This window comes from Bison bison, unplaced genomic scaffold, assembly GCF_000754665.1.
Source record: "Bison bison bison isolate TAMUID 2011002044 unplaced genomic scaffold, Bison_UMD1.0 scf7180017864056, whole genome shotgun sequence".
In the NCBI taxonomy this organism is placed as follows: domain Eukaryota; kingdom Metazoa; phylum Chordata; class Mammalia; order Artiodactyla; family Bovidae; genus Bison; species Bison bison.
The window spans coordinates 2,893,396-2,913,871 of NW_011494628.1; the positions used below are offsets into that span (position 1 = coordinate 2,893,396).

Here is a 20,476-nt window from a genome sequence, read left to right on the forward strand (position 1 = left end):
GCTCCACCTTGTATCATAGAGATGGCTTCTTAAGTATTAGGAACCAATCTCTGCTGGCCTGAGATTTTCCTTCCGGAGCCTCCTTAGCTCTCTTAGTCTTTACAGAATTGAAGAGAGTTACAGCCTTGCTCTGGATCAGGCTTTGGCTTAAGGGAATGTTAGGCTGGTTTGATCTCCCCTCCAGTCCATTAAACTTTCTCCGTATCAGCAGTAAGTGTGTTTTGCTTTCTTGTCATTCACATTTTCACTGGAGAAGCACTTTTAATTTCCTTCAAGAACTTATCCTTCACATTCATAACTTGGCCCAAGAGGTTTAATTTTCAGCTAATAGTAGCTTTTGACATGCCTTCATCACTAGGCTTTATCATTTCTAACTTTTGCTATGAAGTTGAGAGATGTGCAGTGCTTCCTTTCACTTAAACATGTACAGTCCATGATAGGTTTGCTAATTTTCCCAATTTCTGTGTTGTTGTATCTTAGGGAATAGGGTGGCCTGAGGAGAGAGGGAGAGATGGGGAAAAGGCCAGTCCGTAGAGCAGTCAGAACACACACGTTTACTGATTAAGTTCATTGTGTTAAAGAGTGTGATTCATGGCACCTCAAAACAGTTACAGTAGTACCATTAAAGATCTCTAGTCACTTATCACCATAACAAATGTAATAATAGTGAAATCATTTGGAATACTTCAAGAATTATGAAAATGTGACAGATATGAAGTGAGCAAATGTTGTTGGAAAAATAGCACTGATAGATACTTGACACGAACCTTCAATTTGTAGAAAACACAGCATTTGTGAAGCCTATTGAGACAATTCTTGTGTGTATAGAAAAAGTATGTCAGACAGTTGGATTACAGTAAAAATTTGTATATTTAGAGTGTGTAATTAGAACTACAGTAAGATAGGAAAGAGAATATGAAACAGAAATAGTATTTGAAGTGATAATGCCAGAAAATTTTTCAAAATTTATGAAAGACATCAAAGCTATACATTCAAACTCCAAGTAGGATCAGTATAACACAAAGCTCACTAGATACATCATAGTAAAACTAGAACCAATCAAAAGCCTTCCAGGGAACAAGACTGTCACCTGACTTCGAGAAAAGATTAGAAAATGGAAGATAATGGAATAATAACTTCAAATTATTGAGTGGAAGAAAAGTACCAATCTGGAATTCTAAACCTGGAGAAAATACCCTTTAAAAAGGGAATGCAACATAAACACATTTTCAGACAAAAACTGAGAGAATGAGAGAAAATATTTGCAAATCATGTACCTAATATGTCCATATTGTATAAATCACACGTATAGCTCAATAGCAGAAAAAGAGTTTGATTAAAAAATAGGCAGAAGCAACATTTTTCCAAAGAACGCAAACAAGTCATCAGTAATTGTATGAAAAGTGCTCAACATCGGTAATCACCAGAGAGATGCAAATCAAAACCACAAAAAGATAGGACTTCATTTCTCTTAGAATGACTAATATAAAATAGATAATAAGTGTTGGTGAAGATGTGAAGAGAAAGAACCCTTTTGCACTGTTGGTGTGAATATAAATAGATACAGCCACCATGAAAAACAGTATGGAGAATCTTCCAAAAAATTAAAAATAGGAAAAAAAAATAAATAGAAGCACCACATGATCCAGTAATAAATACTTCAGAGTATTTATCTGAAGGGAATGAGAACACTAATTCAAAAAGATCTCTGCACCCCCATGTTCAATGCAGCATTATTTATAGCAGTCAAGACATGGAAGCAACCCAAGTGTCCATCTAATGGATGAATGGATAGAGAAAAAAGTGGTGTATATATACAATGTAATATTGATCAGTCATTAAAAACAAGGAAAAAGTCCTGCTATTTGTGACAGCATGGATGAACCTTGAGGGCATTATGCTAAGTTAAATAGACAAAGATGAATACCATGTGATGTTCCTTACATGCAGTATCAAATTTTAAAAAACCCCAAATAACAGCAACAAAAACTCAAACTTATAGATACAGAGATCCAGTGGTAGTTTTCAGAGGCTAGGGATGAAGGATGTGTGAATTGGGTAAAGGAATTCTAAAGGTACAGACTTCCAGTTAGAAAATAAGTCAAGGAATGTCATGTACAGCATGGTGACTATCATCATTAATACTGCCTGATATATCTGAAAGTTTCTGCTGAGAGTAGGTCTGAAAGTGTCTCATCATAGGAAAAAAATTGTAGCTGTGTTGTGATGGGTAGTCACTAGACTTACTGTGGTGATCATTTCACAATATATGTAAATACTGAATCATTATACCTGTAGAACTGATTTGTCATATGCCAATTATATCCTTTTAAAAAAAGAGAATTATTAATTTGAAAAAAGTGAAAAATGAACCTGCAGAATGGGAGAAAATATTTGAAAAATCATAAAATCTGATAAGAGGCTTAAAACTCAACAACGGGACGAACAGCCCAATTTTTTTAAATGGGCGAAAGACCTGAATAGTCATTACTATTAATAGTTATTATAGCTTTTTCGTTTATATTTTTGTATTAAGGTTTGTTCATTGTTTTTCTAGACACGATGCTATTGCACACTTAATAGACCATATTATCATGTAAACATAACTTTTTGTACACTGGAAAACCAGGACATTGTGTAGCTTGCTTTATTGCAATACTTGCTTTATTGTGGTTGCTTGGAACCATACCTGCAGTATCTCCGAGGTATACCTGTTTCTGCTTGCTCATGCTTCATTTTTGCTTTCTTCTGACCCATCTTTGAATTTACTCATCCTCTCTTCAGATTTGTTGAGTCTTATGTTAAACCCATAAAATTGAATTCTTAATTGCAATGTTTATATATTTTTTCCTGTAATTTCCTTAGAGTTTTTAAATAAAATTTTTAGTTCCCTGCCAGAATTCTTTTTCTTACCATTTAATCTTTCAGCACCTCTAATTATGTTAAAATTTATGTGAGTTAGTCTCAATATCTGTATCTCCAGTGGCTCTTTTTCTCTGTCTGGTTTTCGCTTGATTGTTGGTCAGGTCTTACCTTGTACACATTATTGTTGATTGAGCTGCACGCTTTGTATATGAAAAGTTATAGAGATAATTGGAAGCTCTGGATAATTTTATAATTCTTCCAAAGAAGATTTATTTTTGCTTCTGTGATAGGCAGTTGAGCTGCTCTGAAATAATTTTCATTCAATCAAGAATGCAGTGATTGGAAGCTGGGCTTCAGTTTTTGAGAGGCTGATTGTTTTTCTGATCACTTTTATGTTTAGGGTGTTTTTATTTGGGATCCACCCAAAACTCAAGGTTGTTTAGCAAGTCAGTCAGTTCAGTTGCTCAGCCATGTCCGACTCTTTGCGACCCCATGAACTGCAGCATGCCAGACCTCCCTGTCCATCACCAACTCCTGGAGTCCACCCAAACCCATGTCCATTGAGTCGGTGATGCCATCCAACCATCTCGTCCTCTGTCGTTCCCTTCTCCTCCTGCCCTCAATCTTTCCCAGCATCAGGGTCTTTTCCAGCGAGTCAGCTCTTCGCATCACGTGGCCAAAGGACTGGAGTTTCAGCTTCAACATCAGTCCTGCCAGTGAACACCCAGGACTGATCTCTTAGGATGAACTGGTTGGATCTCCTTGTAGTCCAAGGGACTCTCAAGAGTCTTCTCCCACACCACAGTTCAAAAGCATCAGTTCTTCGGTGCTCAGCTTTCTTTATAGTCCAACTCTCACATCCATACATGATCACAGAAAAAACCATAGCTTTGACTAGACAGACCTTTGTTGACAAAGTAATGTCTCTGCTTTTTAATATGCAGTCTAGGTTGACCATAACTTTCCTTGCAAGGAGCAAGCGTCTTTTAATTTCATGGCTGTAGTTACCATCTGCAGTGATTTTGGAGCCCAGAAAAATAAAGTCTGACATTGTTTCTACTGTTTCCCCATCTATTTGCCATGAAGTGATGGGACCGGATGCCACGATCTTCGTTTTCTGAATGTTGAGCTTTAAGCCAACTTTTTCACTCTCCTCTCACTTTCATCAAGAGCCTTTTTAGTTCCTCTTCACTTTCTGCCATAAGGGCGGTGTCATCTGCATATCTGAGGTTATTGATATTTCTCCTGGCAATCTTGATTCCAGCTTGTGCTTCTTCCAGCCCAGCGTTTCTCATGATGTACTCTGCATATAAGTTAAGTAAGCAGGGTGATGATACACAGCCTTGATGTACTCCTTTCCCAATTTGGAACCAGTCTGTTCTTCCATGTCCAGTTCTAACTGTTGCTTCCTGACCTGCATATAGGTTTCTCAAGAGGCAGGTCAGGTGTTCTGGTATTCCCATCTCTTTCAGAATTTTCCACAGTTTGTTGTGATCCACACAGTCAAAGACTCTACTCTTTATTGGACTCAGAATTCCATTTTCTTTTTCCTTCTAGCTCTGTGACAGTGATGCAAAACATTGCTCAACCTTTAAACCTCTTTCACTTTCAGAATCAGCCATCATTTATATATCAGAAAAGCAATTTTAGTGCCAGGCTCACATCTCAGTTATTCTCTTTTCAATACCCAAGAACTGTTAGCATCTGGTGATGTTACTCTCCTAACTTTTCTGTTTTTTTCCTGCCCCAGCTAACCACAAAGCACCATTTAACTGTATATTTATCTCAAAACAATGTACCTGTTTAGTTTTGCTTGTTCCTAAGGTTTATGATATATATATATATATCAATATATGGTATATAGTGACTTGCTGTTATCATTATGGATTTGTTTCTTAGAATAACCCTTGATGTTGAATCTAGCTGTAGTTCATTCATTCATTGCTCTTTATTATATCATTGTGTGAAGTATATCTCATTTTCTTAATGGACACATGGTATATTTCCATTTCTTTCTTGTTTTAAACAGTGCTCCTGTGATTTTTTTTTTTTTCTTCTTTATAGAACCTTCCGATGCATTATGAGTACAAATTTCTCCAGGTTACATTCACAAGAGTGGTATACTTATGACCATCAGTCTATACATTTAATTTTTCAATTTATTGCTGAAGTATTTTTCAGACTAGTTGTAAAACCTTATTTTCCTTTCAGCAGCATATGACATTATTGTCAAATTACTTAATTTTTGTCCGTCTAATTAATATAAAGTAATATCTCTTAATTTGCGTTTCCCTGATTACTAAGAATGTTTGTGTCTAGTCATCATTCATGTTGCCTCTTTCCTGAAATTCCTCTTGATGTCTTGCCTTTTTTTCTTTCTTGAGTTGTTTATGTTTTTCTCACAGGTAATCTTTACACACATATTTTTTTCAAGTACATGTTAAAGTGTGTTCATAAAATGTATAAAATCCTATTTATGGTGTATCTTTCTATTCCCTTCATAGTGTCCTTTGAACAAAAGTTATTAATTTTAATGTAACTAAATTTATCATTCTTTTATCTTGTAGTTAGTGCTTTTTATATCTTAAGAAATTATTTCCTATGCCATTGTCATAAAAATAGTCTCTCATACGTTGTTTTAAAAGTTTTAAGGTTTTCTTTTCACACATAAAAATTTTAATCCATCTGGTTTTGATTTTTTTTGCTTTTTTTGTATGCTGTGACTCAAGAACTCCATTTCTTTCTGTTCTCCATTAGGAGAACCAACTTTCCCAGCATAATTTCTAGAGTGTTCTCTCCTTCCAATCATCTGCAGTGCTATCATTCTTATACAGCCTGTATTTTTTCCCATTGCTTAGTTTGCTCATCTACAATGTGTCTTTAATTAAAATTTTGTAGTTTTCTCTGTAAGCAGATTTAAATATTTCTCTTATACAGCTTTGTTAGGTATTTCAGTTTTAAGAATTATTTTGCTCATCTACAATGTGTCTTTAATTAAAATTTTGTAGTTTTCTCTGTAAGCAGATTTAAATATTTCTCTTATACAGCTTTGTTAGGTATTTCAGTTTTAAGAATTATTTTGCTCATCTACAATGTGTCTTTAATTAAAATTTTGTAGTTTTCTCTGTAAGCAGATTTAAATATTTCTCTTATACAGCTTTGTTAGGTATTTCAGTTTTAAGAATTATTTTGCTCATCTACAATGTGTCTTTAATTAAAATTTTGTAGTTTTCTCTGTAAGCAGATTTAAATATTTCTCTTATACAGCTTTGTTAGGTATTTCAGTTTTAAGAATTATTTTGCTCATCTACAATGTGTCTTTAATTAAAATTTTGTAGTTTTCTCTGTAAGCAGATTTAAATATTTCTCTTATACAGCTTTGTTAGGTATTTCAGTTTTAAGAATTATTTTGTTGGTGGTGAATTTGGGCAGTTATTTTATAGTTTTTAATCTTATTATCTTGTGCTAAACTCTTTTTCACTTTTCATCATAATTATGAGAAAGGCTCATTTTGATCGTTTCCTTATCCATAAATATTTTATTGCTACATATTTTCTTATATTTCTACATGTATTTTCTGTACTTACCTTTTTTCATCTCAACTTATCTATCAGTTTTTGAAAGAGGTATATTCAAGTGTTCTGTTGTAATGATGAAGTTTTTAATCTTTTTTTAAAAAATCATTTTTATTTGACATTATCCTGCTAGTTTTACAGATGTTCATATTTTGTATCTTATAAGATTAAAGAAAAATATGTCAGTAAACTTTTTATTAAAATATTAGTATCCCATTTAACTCCATACCCCGTTTATATGCTTTTTCATCTTGACTAGTATATTTGTCCATTAGTTTTAGATTTTTTGTGTGTTTGTTTTTAGTTTTATTACATCTATTATGTTTTTTTTTTTTTTAATTTTTGAACCTGTCTGTTTATTGATCTTGTGAAAAGAAAGTGAAAGTGAAGTCGTTCAGTCGTGTCCGACTCTTTGCGACCCCATGGACTGTAGCCTGCCAGGCTCCTCTGTCCATGGGATTTTCCAGGCAATAGTACTGGAGTGGATGGCCATTTCCTTCTCCAGGGGATCTTCCCAACCCAGGGAAGATCTTACGATGTTTTTTATTTTCTATTTGTAATAATTTATGCTGATTGAATTTTCTTGTGAATTAAATATTTATGTGGAAGGCATCTTTGAATAATTCTTTCAAACTGGCTTGTAATTTGAAAGATTTCTGAAAATATTTTTCTCCCTATTCTTAAATATTAGAATTTTATTTTTCAACTCTCTTGGCTGTGGAAAATTCAGAACATTGTTTTTTGGCATGTGGTCTTGCCACCAAGAAATCTGAAGTTGATCTGGTTCTTGTTTTTTTTGGTAGGTTCCTCTATGGGAGCTTTGGGATTTTGGGGGATGTTCTTGGTTCAGAAATTTCGTCAGTATGTTTCTAATGAGATTCTTTTTTTCATTATTTCCACTTCATGCTTTGAAGGTGCTTCTCTCCTGAAGACTTGGTCCTTAAACTATTTGTAAATAGCTCTGTGTGTCTGGGGAACTTGCCTTCTGTATTGGAACTACCTATCCTGTTGCTAGAAGGTCATCTGAGGTGCTCTTTGACAAATTTCTGTTTCCAACTAGAAATTGCGCATGTCAGGTTGAGGTGAAAATGAGATCTCCTGTGTTCCAAGATTGGGTTCAGCTCTTTGATCACCTTACTTATTCCCTGGCTGCTACTGTAAATTCACATCTCTTAATACTTTCAGTTTATCATCTCCATATTACTCTATGATTGTTCTAAAAAGATGACTTTTTGGAGGGTGTTTTCTGTGTTTTTCTGGAGATGTCAATCCTCTAGCTCTGTTTTTTTGTTTGTTTTCTTTTTGCTGTATATTTTCTGTTTTTTGAAATTTTTCTATGGTTTTGGTTTTGTTTTCTGGGCTTCCCTGGTGGCTCAGACGGCAAACAGTACACAATGCAGGAGACCTGGGTTTGATCCCTGGGTCAGGAGGATCCCCTGGAGAAGGGAATGGCTACCCACTCCAGGATACTTGCCTGGAGAATTCCTTGGACAGAGGATCCTGGCCGGCTACAATCTTTGGGGTCACAAAGAGTTGGACATGACTGACTAACACTGACTTTTTTGCTTCCCAGCCCAGCTACCGGGGTAAGAGGGATGGGTGTGGGGTGGGGTGTGTGGGTGTGAGTGTGTGTTGCCTTTAAGTAGGAAGATACTGATGTATGTTTTCTGTTACTTCAGCTGCAAGCCTTTATATTTGTTCCCTGCTCAAGACTTTTTGCAGCTATCTTTCCCCTTGTTTATGAACTATAGCTGACCATTGAGCAAAATCAAAGTTAAAGCTGCCAACCCTTTGTGTTGTGGAAAAATCTTTTTACAGTTTATAGTCAGCTCTCTGTATGTGGTTCCTTGGACGTTTGTGATTCAGTCAAACATAGATTGTATATAGTGTATTACTGTAGTATGTATTCACTTAAAATCTACATGTTGGTGGACCTGCACAGTTCAAACTTGTCTTATTCAAGGCTCATCTGTATCCTTTTTGGCTCCATTGATTTTTATCCTATTCCTTGCCGGCTGCCTTAAATAAATGAAACATTAGTCTTAAAGGGGGTTAAGCAAGGAAGTGTACATAAGTTGTTAAAGTCAGTCCTGTCTCATACTTGCAAAGAACCAACTGGAGCTGGAAGCATAAGGTTCATTTTGGTGCTAGTGAAGACAGGTCTTTCAAACTTTTTGCGTAAGTAACGGAAAACATAGTCATATATAATGACTGTTGCTGTAGAAGGTAAAGATTTCATTCATTCTCTGTATATTAATTACATATGAGAATTTGTATCTTAAAGTCCTTAATTTTTGTTTAGCTTCCAGGAAAAAAGACAACTAAGCTTTGGGTTCCAGATGAAGAGGTTTCACCTGAAACAATGGTCAAAGTGAGTGACATGCACAGATCTGCTGATTTTAATCTACTTACCCTATTATTATTATATTATAGGTGTTAATAGTTCCTGTTATAAAGATATGGCTATTGAAGTAATTCAAGTTTTTATGTTTATTCTATGACATCCTTTGGGCCATGAGAGTGTAGGGTGATACTGAGAAACCTGAGACTTTGGGGAGCTGCACATAATCTAGTTTGGAAAATAAAAAGAGTGAAAACTCCTTCCATGTTACTTTTTCTTAGATATCAATATTTTAATGGCAGAAGACAATGCTGGCTTTAAGTACCTTCTCTTTTCAGTAAAGATGGTCATCCAGGTTTTAAGACTGTTCAGCAGGGCTTCCCAGGTGGCACTAGTGGTAAAGAATCAGCCTACCAATGCAAGAGAAAGAATCTGCCTGTCAGTGCTGGAGACGAGGGTTCAATCCCTGGGTCAGGAACATACCCTGGAGGAGGAAATGGCAACCCGTTTCCAGTATTCTTGCCTGGGAAATCCCATGGACAGAGGACCCTGGCAGGCAACAGCCCATACAGTCACAAAAGAGTTGGACATAACTGAGCATGCACGCACATCTTTTCCATGGGATTTGATAAACATTTTTATTTAAAAAAATTCAACCTGTAATTTCTTGAGTTAGAAGTTGTATATAAAAGATTGCTTATCGCTTCTGTAGGAGTATTACCTCTCTAAAACCGTATGTAGTCTGTAATATAGACCTCAGTCTATATTACAAGGTGTGAAGGCCAAGAACAAATACATTAAATATTGGTTTTCTAATTATACTTTCTTATAAATAATTTTGTTGTATATTTATGTTTCATACTGTGAACTACTTTTTCACATTATTGCAGTTTCAGATTCTGATACTGTTTCTCCAGACCTGTAGAGCAGTCTTCCTTTAGCATCATTGAATGATGCTGGAAACTTTTGAGTTCAAGTGTGAACCAGTTTTCTCTGCATTGGTCTCAAGCAGCAGTTTTGTGTAGTTGGACAACACTGTATTAGAAGGCAGGCTGCCTGCACTTAAGTTCATGGTTATGAAGTGGCCAAGGAAGAGAATCTGAAGAGTGTAAGCCACATACCATAGTCTGAAACCCATTTAGCTCTGAAGCTTCAGATCTATAAAAAGTAAGGTAATATGTAAAAAAGAGAAAATGTGTTGTACCACTTCAGAAAGGGTTGTTCCAAATATTAGAGGCAGTAACAGGTATTAAAGTACTGATATTGATAGTAAGTACTGCATAATTATGAAAAATGCAGTACAAATGTAAGGTGGTATAAACTCTTAGACACAAAAGATGAAATATGGTTTGCATTTGGGAACTTTATGGATTAGGGAAGTTAACATGATTTTACTGTGGATTCTAAAGGGTAGAGTGTTGAGAAACATTTTTTAAAAAGCAGTAAGAACCAGTTTTTAGATAAATCATTCGTCAATTACCAGGAGGTGGAACGTGAGACATTTTTAAAACATTCAGTTATCTTCACACATGCAAATAAAAATAATTTTTTCTTTCCTATTCTTAAAACGCATCTATTAAAAACATTTCTTCATTCTTTCTCAAAGCTAATGTAGAGTTTCTTTGAACAGTAGCAATGTTGTGTCAATTTGTATTTTCAATAGATTCAGGCTATTAAAATGATGGTTCGATGGCTACTTGGAATGAAAAATAATCACAGTAAATCAGGAACTTCTACTTTAAGATTGCTTACAACAATATTGCACAGTGATGGAGACTTGACAGAACAAGGGAAAATTAGGTATGTAAATACAGCTCCAGCATTCTTTGGATTACACAGTATGTTAACATCTGATGTAATTTTTGAATGATGGTTTCTTTTTAAACAAAATAATACAGATTTGTAGATATGCATATACTTTTATTGTAATAGGCTTTTGTATAGTGGTTATTTCAAAATGACAGTCCCATGTCTAGTGCAGATTACTGCTGAATGCTTTTAAGTATTTTTAACAGTAGATGTTTACTTTTTTCTAATACCTTATATGAAACTGTTAATGTACCAATCAGTAACTGGTGTTTTACATTCTTGTTAATATTTAAATACAAAAGAACAGACCAAATAGAAAACAGCTTATCTGAATCTGTTTCCAGAAGTATTGTTGTTGTTGTTTAGTTTTGCTAAGTCATGTTTGACTCTTTGCGACCCCATGGACTCCAGCACACCAGACTCCTCTGTCCTCCGCTGTCTCCTGGAGTTCGCTCAGACTCATGTCCATTGAGTTGGTGATTCTATCTAATCATCTCATCCCCTGCTCCTTTTGATATCAGTCTTTGCCAACATCAGTGTCTTTTGCAATGGAATTGGCTCTCTGGAAGTAAAAATATATGCATACGTGGAAAATACACTTGACACAAAGTATTAAAAATACATATACTTTTTTGTTTGTGTTTTGTTTGAAAGATGTATAGTCTAGTGATTGAAAACCTGAACTCTGGATTCCAGATTCAAATCCTGGGACCACATCTTAGCAGCTTGGTACCTTTCAGCAAGTTACTGTAACTGCTCTGTACCTCAGTTTCCTCAGCTATAAAACAGAGATGATGATTAATGCCTATCTCATCTAGCTATTATGGTAATCAAAAAAGGTAGTATATTTAATGTATTTAAAACACTGTCCAGCAAATAGTAATTAGATATATTGATGGTAGTGGTTATGTCAGAATTAGCTAAAATTTAGAAGTTTGTCCTCTGTGAAAATACAGGTACCATTTATAACATCTTATTGGTAGTTAAAAATATAAGAGTAACTTCCCCCACCTTTTATATATATATGTGTGTGTGTGTACACATCTAGCTTAAAGTCTTTAGGACCAAATATAAATGGTAATTGTCAGCTGCTTAATACTTTGCCATCTTTGCTTCATTTCTTATATGTTTTGTGCATACGGTACTTTTTGCATAGAATATTAGCATTAACACATTCTTCTCAAACAGATCAAATAAAAAGAAAGTTCTGTAAGGTATTCCACATGTGTAACTCATTTATTACCTTTTCAGTAAAATTAGTTGTCTCTACCTTCTACTCTTATAATTTATGTTAGCATCCAAGAGTTACATAATAATTAGAAAAATTTCCTTAGTATTGATACATTTTGTCTCAAATTTACTAATTACATTATTTATGTGCATACTTAGGTCTCATGCCACCTGTTTTTATTCATAGCATTCTTTAACAAAATCACATGTGTTCTTGAATTCTGTAAGTGTGTGTGAATTACATTGGATCTGTCTGCATTTTTTAAAAAAATTTAATGAAGTACAGTTGATTTACAATGTGTCAGTTTCTGCTGTGCATCAAAGTGATTCAGTTAAATACACACACACACACACACACACACACACACACATGCCTTTTCATATTCTTTTGCGTTGTAGTTTGTCACAGGATGTTGAAAATAGTTCCCTGTGCTATACAGTAGGGCCTTGTTGTTTCTCCATCCTACAGCTGAAAGTTTGCCTCTGCTAATCCCGAACTCCCACTCCTTTTCTCCTCTACACCTCCTCCCCCTTGGCAACCACATGTCTTCTTTCTATTTCTGTGAGTTTGTTTTTGCTTTGTAGATTTGTGATTTGTGTCACATTTTAAATTCCACATATAAGTGATATCATATGGTATTTGTCTTTCTCTTTCTGACTTTGCTTAGTATGGTAATCTCTAGGTCCATTCATGTCGCAAATGGCAGAATTTCATCTTTTTGATGGCTAAGTAATATTCCACTGTATACACGTACCATATCTTCTTTGTCCATTCATCTGTCGATGGACATTTACACTGTTTCCATGTCTTAGCTATTGCAAATAGTGAACATAGGGGTGCATTTATCTTTTTAAGGTTAGTTTTGTCTTGATGTATGCCCAGGAGTGGAATTGCTGGAACTTTGTTTTTAGTTTTTTGAAGAACCTCCATATTGTTTTCCATAGTGGCTGCACTGATCTACATTCCTACGAACAGTGTAAGAACAGTGTCCTTACACAGTGAAGGAACTTTCCTTCACACCCTCTCCAGCATTTGTTGTTTGTATACTTTTTAATGATGACTATTCTGACTGGTGTGAGGTGGTACATCATTGTAGTTTTGATTTGCATTTCTCTAGTTATCAGCAATATTGAGCATCTTTTCATGTACCTGTTGGCCATCTGTATGTCTCCTTTGGAGAGATGTATATTTAGATTTTTTATTTTTTGATTGGCTTGCTTGTTGTTGAGTTTTATGAGCTGTTTCTGTATTTTGGAAAGAAAGCTGTTACTTGTCACATCATTTGCAGATATTTTCTGCCTATCCCTAGGTTGTCTTTTCATTTTGTTTGTGGTTTCCTTTGCTGCAAAAGCTTGTAAGTTTAATGAGGTCCCATTTGTTTATTTTTGCTTTTATTTCTATTGCCTTGGGAGCCTGACCTGTGAACAATTGTGTGATTTATGTCAGAATATTTAGGCTTTCTTCTGTGAGTTTTATCGTGTCGTTTTGTTTTGAAGTCTTTAAGGCATTTTGAGTTTATTTTTGTGTATGGTGTGAGAGTGTGTTCTTCCTTGATTGACTTCCATGCAGTTGTCCATCTTTCCCAGCACCACTTGATGAAGATTGTCTTTTCCTCATAGAATATTCTTGCTTCCTTTGTCAAAGATTAATTGTTCACAGGTTTGTGGATTTATTCTGGGCTCTCTGTTCTGTTCTATTGATCCACTTGTCTGTTTTTGTGCCAATAATATACTGTTTTGATTATGGTAGCTTTTTTGTATTGTCTGAAGTCTGGAGGACAATGCCTCCTGCTTTATACTTTTCCTCAGGATTACCTGACAATTCTGAATCTTTTTTGGTTCTGTTTACCTTTTAGGATTATTTGTTTTAATTCTGTGAAAAGTCTCATGGGTAATTTGATAGGTATAACCTTAAATCTGTAGATTGCTTTGAATAGTATGGCCATTTTAATAACAGTATTAACTCAATTCAAGAGATGGGATGTTTTTCCATTTCTCTGAATCATCTTCAGTTTTATTAATATTTTGTATTTCTCAACATATAAGTCTTTCATTTCCTTGGTCAGATTTATTCCTAAGTATTTTATTTTGGTGGTACAGTTTTAAAAGGGATTGTTTGTTTACACTCACTTTCTGATATTTTACTGTTGCTGTAAAGAGATGCAGCCTGTTTCTGTATATTAATCTCGTCTCCTTCTACCTTGCTGAATTCATTTATCAGTTCTAGTAGTTTCTGTGTGGAGTCTTTAGAGTTTTCTCTGTAGTATCATCTGCATATAATAATAATTTTTACCTCTTCTCTACCAATTTGAATACCTTTTATTTCCTACTCTGCTTTAGCTGGGACTTCCAATACTATGTTGAAGTGAAGTGGTGACAGTGGGCATCCTTTTTTTCCAGAGTATACTGGGAAGGCTTTCAAGTTCTTACTGTTGAATATTATATGGGCTGTGGGTTCATCATAAATAGCTTTTATTATGTTGAGCTATGTTCTCTCTGTACTCATTTTCATAAGGGTTTTGTATCATGAATGAATGTTGACTTTTATCAATTCTGTATCTACTGACGTGATCATGTGGTTTTAATCCTTTCTTTTGTTGATGTGGTGTATCACATTAATTGATTTGCATGATTTGAACTGTCTTTGTGACCCTGGGGTGAATCTAGCTTGGTTGTGGTGTATGACCTTTTTTATGTGTTGAATTCAGGTTGCTGATACTTTAAGAACTTTTGTGTTTATTCATCAAAGATATTGACCTGTAATTTGCTTTTTTGATGGTGTCTTTGTCTGGTTTCGGTAACTTCATTGCCAGACTTCAGGGTGATGGTGACTTCATAGAATGTCTCTGGGAGTGTTTTCTTCCTATTCACTCTTTTGGAAGAGTTTAAGAAGTTCTTTTTTGTATGTTTTATAGAATTCCCCAGTGAAGCCATCTGGTCTTGAAGTTTTGTTTGTAGGCAGTGTTTTTGGTTTGGTTTTCTTAATTACAGATTCTGTATCATTTCTAGTGATTGGTCTGGTTATCTGTTTCTTCTTGCTTTTTAGTGGGCTGTATGTTTCTAAAAAGTCGTCCTTTTCTTCTAGGTTCATAGTATTGTTCATAGTAATTCTCTTTCAGTTTCCTTGTATTTCTGCAGTTTGAGTTGTGATTTCTCCTCTTTCATTTCTTATTTTGTTTATTTGAGTCTTGTCCTCTTGCTGAGCCCGGTCAGAGGTTTGTCAATTTTTGTTTGCCGTGTCAAAGAATCAGCTCTTGGTTTTATTGATTTTTTTTTTTTTTGGTATTGTTTTTAAATCTCTGTTTTATTTATTTCCTCTCTGATCTTTATTATTTCCTTCCATCTGCTGACTTTAGGTTTGTGATTTGATGGTTTTATTTTGTATTATTCTTGTATTCTCTTCTTTTTGATTTTTGTTAATCTGTTGTTATGTTTTTGATTTGTGCCTGCCCTGGTTTTCAAATATATTAAACCTGTTAATATACCTACTTGCTTTAGATTTAGGTAATCGTACAAACTGAAACACATTCTAGGAAAAGACAAATCTATATTTTCTTACTCTCCTCTCCCACATTTTATAATTTTGTTGTCCTTATACATCCTCATAGTGACACTTTTGCTGTTCGTTTTGGTAATCATTGGCTTCACAGTAATTTTATTTTTTTGAAGAATTTGTGTACTTATTTCAGTGATTTACTTTCCAATTGTGATTTTCTCTTTCTTATAGATTCTTGCATCTTTTCTACTTAGAAAGGACCTTTCAATATTTCCTTTAAGATAGGTTTAGTATTGTATTCTTTAAGTTACTGTTTTTCTGAGAAATTCTTTATTTCTCCTTCTATTCTATAGGATAGTCTTGCTGGGTACAGTATCTTGGGTTGCAGATGTTTCACTTTTGGACTTTGAATATATCTTGCTACTTCCTTATGGCGTGCAGTGTTTCTGTAGAGAAATGAGCTGATAGCCTTTTGGGGGTTCCCTTGTAGTTAACTTTTCTTCTCTTGCTGCCTTTAAAATCTCTCTTTAACATTTGCCACTTTTATTATAATGTGTCTTGGTATAATCTGTTTGGATTTATCTTGTGAAGGGCACTTTGTGCTTCCTCTATTTGGATATCTGTTTCTTTCTTTAGGCCTGGTAAGTTTTCAGCCATAATTTCTTCAAGGACGTGTTCATTCCCCTTTCTTTTTTTTCTTCCAGAATCCCTATCATACATAGATTTGGATGCTTCATATTATCCCATAGGTCTCTTATATTGCCTTTTTTTAGGGGGTGGTTGTCTGCTGATCTACTTGGGTAATTTCCATTTTTCTGTCTTCCAGAAAAATGGAAATTTTTCATTTTTCCATTTAAATAAATGGAAATTATTCCTTCTGCTGTCCATAGCCTTTAGTTCAGCTTTGGTCTCTTCTAATGAATTCTCTGTTTTTTTCCTTGGCCCCTGCTTATAGTTTCCAATTCCTTTTCACAATAATCTGCATCTGTATCAGTGGCCTTTCTTAATTCCTGTAGTATTTTCATTCATTTTCTCCATTTTGAATTCAGTGTCTGTTAGACTGAAGAAGTCTGTTTCATTGTTCTTTCAAAAGGGGAATTCTCTCTATTAATGGAGAGCGCTTTTTCTGCTTCTTTATTTTACTTTTATTTCTTTTGCTCTGTGAGTCTAGAGCAGTTACCTGCTGTGGTCTTTGAGGGCTGTTTTTCTGTGGGGGTGACCCTGTGTAGCCTGTGTGAGTTTAATATTTTTTGGTGTGAGGGCAGTTTTTTAGTATGGATGCCTGCAGCCTGTTTCTTCCGTGTATGCTGGCCATTATCCCCTTGATAGGAGCGGTGACAGATGTTGTAGTGACCAGAGCCTGCACAAACTATCAACCAGGCCTCCTCTTTGGTCTGTGGTTGTCATTGCCCTGTTGGGGCAGGGTCTGCTCCCAAGTTGTTGGGAGTAGAAGCCCCTGATCCATTTCTGATCTGCACTACAAGGGAGGTAGGATTGGAACCCCCTACCAGAAGAGGAGCCACTGAGTATTGTTCCACTGGATCTGTGTACCTGTGAGTATGCTCCGTTGTGTCAGCTTCACCTTTTGTGTGAACTCACAAAGTGCACTGTTGTTGGCACTGCCTTCGCCTCACCTCAAGCGTGGCTATGCTGGCAGTTGGTCTTGGTGTCTCTCAGGAGTTGTTTTCACAAGGTCACCAGTGCAGATACGCTGAAGTCAGGTCCCAAGACTGTAGTAGTTGCATACCTGGACCCCTGGACCTGCTGTGGGAGCTATGGAGGCACTGCAGACCCTGACCTGGCCCAGTCCCCGAGTGTACGTGCCCACAAAGCCCACAGCTGCTAAGGCCAGACCCGTCCACCTGCAGGAGCTCTCGTTGGGTCTGTGTTCTTAAACTAGTCTTCAAAAACATTGTTGTAATGGACAGAAGAGCTTGGCAAGCTGCATTCCGTGGGGTCACAAAGAGTCAGACACGACTGAGCGCGCGCACACACACACACACAAAGTATTTTAATTAGTTACTTTTTAAATTTACTAAATTCCAACAAGGAAATCAGATTTTCCTTAGCAGTGGTTGAGTGATTTATCTTATAATAACTACTTGAAATACTGCTATTGATGAACTGAAAATATCTCTGCAACCTGTAACTTCAGAACCTTTAATGTTGTCATACACTCTGTAAATATTTTTACGTAATTGTTAGAAAGATAAAGGAAGAGTCTTAAACCAACTAGATCTTTAGATCTTGGAAGATTAAGATTTGTTTCTTTTGCATCCTGGAAGATTAAGATTTATCTCTTTCACATCCCTCTCATTATGGTGTATTTGTTGTATGTATAGTAAATAATAATGTTTTACTATGGAGCTATATAGAGAGTCCTAATTAAGTAGTTACAACTTCCCTCCTTACAATATTTCAGTGAATCAGTAATTCATCTGATATGTCTCTGTATTAGGAAGGATTATTTAAATATATTTACTAGTCAAGAATTTCCTAATTGCTGAAATATATCCCATTTTACGACAGATTTTCTTCCCTTAAAAAGAGGCTCTTGATGATATTTCAAAATTGAATACTAGCTAAAAATAGTAATTTTTTTAATCTACTGTACCTGCTTTTATGTTAACTTCTTTTGTACTTAACACCATAGTTTTAGTTGAATGATCAGCAAGTTATGATATTTTGTGCGTAATACATAAGTAAACACATATCCCCGAAAAAATCCATAGTGGAAGACTTGAGACCTAATAACTGAACATACAAATAGATTCGTCCTAGGCTTGGCTGAAAGCTTTCTGTATAGAACAAGAGAATTCAATGACTAGCTTAGACTTGTGTTCAAGCAAAGAATTTTGTTCTGTTGGACACCATCTTCCAAACATAATATAGTGGTCAGTATCACTGAATTGTTTTCTGCCTTTTTTTTTTAGGCCAGAGGAATTTTTATAAAATTAGATACACAAAGTAGGAATATTCTTGTGCAGATGTTTAGAAATCTAATTCATATTCTTTCTTGCTTATTTTTCAGTAAACCAGATATGTCACGCCTGAGACTCGCTGCTGGGAGCGCAATTGTGAAGCTGGCCCAGGAGCCCTGTTACCATGAGATTATCACGTTAGAACAGTATCAGCTGTGTGCTTTAGCTATCAATGTAAGGAAAATGGTTGGTTGTACAGAACACGATTCTTTGTGTTCTTTGACTTTTAGTATTTGTGGTACTTCAGTATTTAAAACATCTGTTTATTATGATTTTAGTTTTGGTACTATTAGATACTTGACTAGTCAATATGAGAAATGAGATTTTTGCGAAGCCCATAATTTTCTGGTTTACTATTCCCTCTTTAATTTTGGAGATAACCTTATTTTGCCATAAAATGAGAATTGTTTAAAAAATAACATATTAAATTTCTTAGAAAACAACGTATGTAATTAATTTTTCAAATTGGTAGTACTTGCAGTCTATCGATTTATTGGACTCTTGGTCTGATATTTCTTAGGGTGTTAGTGGTATTGGTTGTTAAGTAGAAATTTTTTTAAAAAATTAGGGCAAGTATGGATGTTAAGAAAGATGGACTTTGTTTGAAACTTGCTGTGTGTAGTCAGTATGTGCAGATCATCAGTTAAATGTCCATTCTGTCCAGAGAACATCCATGCTTGTTAAATTCTAGAGACTTTGTTTTCTAGCATACTGTATATGTTACTGTCTCAGTCATCAAATTCCCAATGCGAAAGTTCAGATTACCTAAGTTTAAAGGTTGTTTTAGAATTCTGTTGACTGTGAAACATGTATTCATTGTAAAACGTTAATTATTAGCACATTCTCACAATTTACAAATATGGGATTACCCTATTGTAAACAAAGCTTTTTCCTAATTTTGTTGTTCTTTCAACCACAGGCTTGTCTCTGCTGTCTTATCCTCTCACTCTAACCTGCTCACGTTTTAGCATTTGCTTTCACTGTTTTCCAAAAATGATCTAATTAAGTCCCCCAGTCCAATGGTCTTAATCTTTATTATACATGTCCTTTTGGCATCATTTGACACAACTCATTGCACCTTTATTTTTGAAATATTTTTTTTTGGCTTTTGTCTCCTGATTTTTGTCATACTTCACAACTACATTTTTTGGCCCTTCTCAAGTTTCTGGACCCACTTCCAATGCCAAACAGAAATTTCAAACTTTTATTTCCTGAGAACGTAAGACTGAATCTCTCCCAAATCTATTCTTTCCTGACACACAGAGAACCTCAGTAAACATTAAGTAAAGGTGAATGGCATTTCTTAGACCTAAAAGCATGATTTATATTTGACTATTTGCTTGTGTTTGCACCTAGATAATATCTAGATAATTCTGTCCTTTGATATCTATTACATCTTTTTTATTCATACCTTCTTAACCTTAACCATTCTGATTGCTGTACCCATCGTTAGCTGTCATCTGTGCCATTGGGAGACTTTTCTATGGTGGGTTAAATTTCCCTATCAACTTCTGGTCATGTTATTCCCCTGGTCAGAAATACTTATGGGCTTGTACTCATAAGAAAGAAAAATTGCATATATTTTACCTAGAAGGCCATTCAAGCCCTTCTAATATTTGGACCTGCATATGGACTGGAAGAACCACAAGCTGGAATCAAGATTGCCGGGAGAAATATCAATAACCTCAGATATGCAGATGACACCACCCTTATGGCAGAAAGTAAAGAGGAACTCAAAAGCCTCTTGATGAAAGTGAAAGAGGAGAGTGAAAAAGTTGGCTTAAAGCTCAACATTCAGAAAACGAAGATCATGGCATCCAGTCCCATCACTTCATGGGAAATAGATGGGGAAACAGCAGAAACAGTGTCAGACTTTATTTTTCTGGGCTCCAAAATCACTGCAGATGGTGACTGCAGCCATGAAATTAAAAGATGCTTACTCCTTGGAAGGAAAGTTATGACCAACCTAGATAGCATATTGAAAAGCAGAAACATTACTTTGCCAACAAAGGTCCATCTAGTCAAGGCTATGGTTTTTCCAGTGGTCATGTATGGATGTGAGAGTTGGACTGTGAAGAAGGCTGAGCGCAGAAGAATTGATCCTTTTGAACTGTGGTGTTGGAGAAGACTCTTGAGAGTCCCTTGGACTGCAAGGAGATCCAGCTAGTCCATTCTGAAG

General features: G+C 35.4%; 1 protein-coding gene across 4 annotated transcripts in view; it reads left to right on the forward strand.

The window, feature by feature from the left end:
• PDS5B (PDS5 cohesin associated factor B) overlaps positions 1–20,476 on the forward strand; it is a 116,533-nt gene that overhangs the window by 68,151 nt on the left and 27,906 nt on the right. For all 4 annotated transcript variants that reach the window (XM_010835933.1, XM_010835931.1, XM_010835934.1 and 1 more), the window contains exons 21-23: positions 8,743–8,811; positions 10,445–10,581; positions 18,348–18,471. In XM_010835933.1, coding sequence (XP_010834235.1) covers positions 8,743–8,811; positions 10,445–10,581; positions 18,348–18,471 — 330 coding nt within the window. The remainder of the gene's footprint in view (positions 1–8,742; positions 8,812–10,444; positions 10,582–18,347; positions 18,472–20,476) is intronic.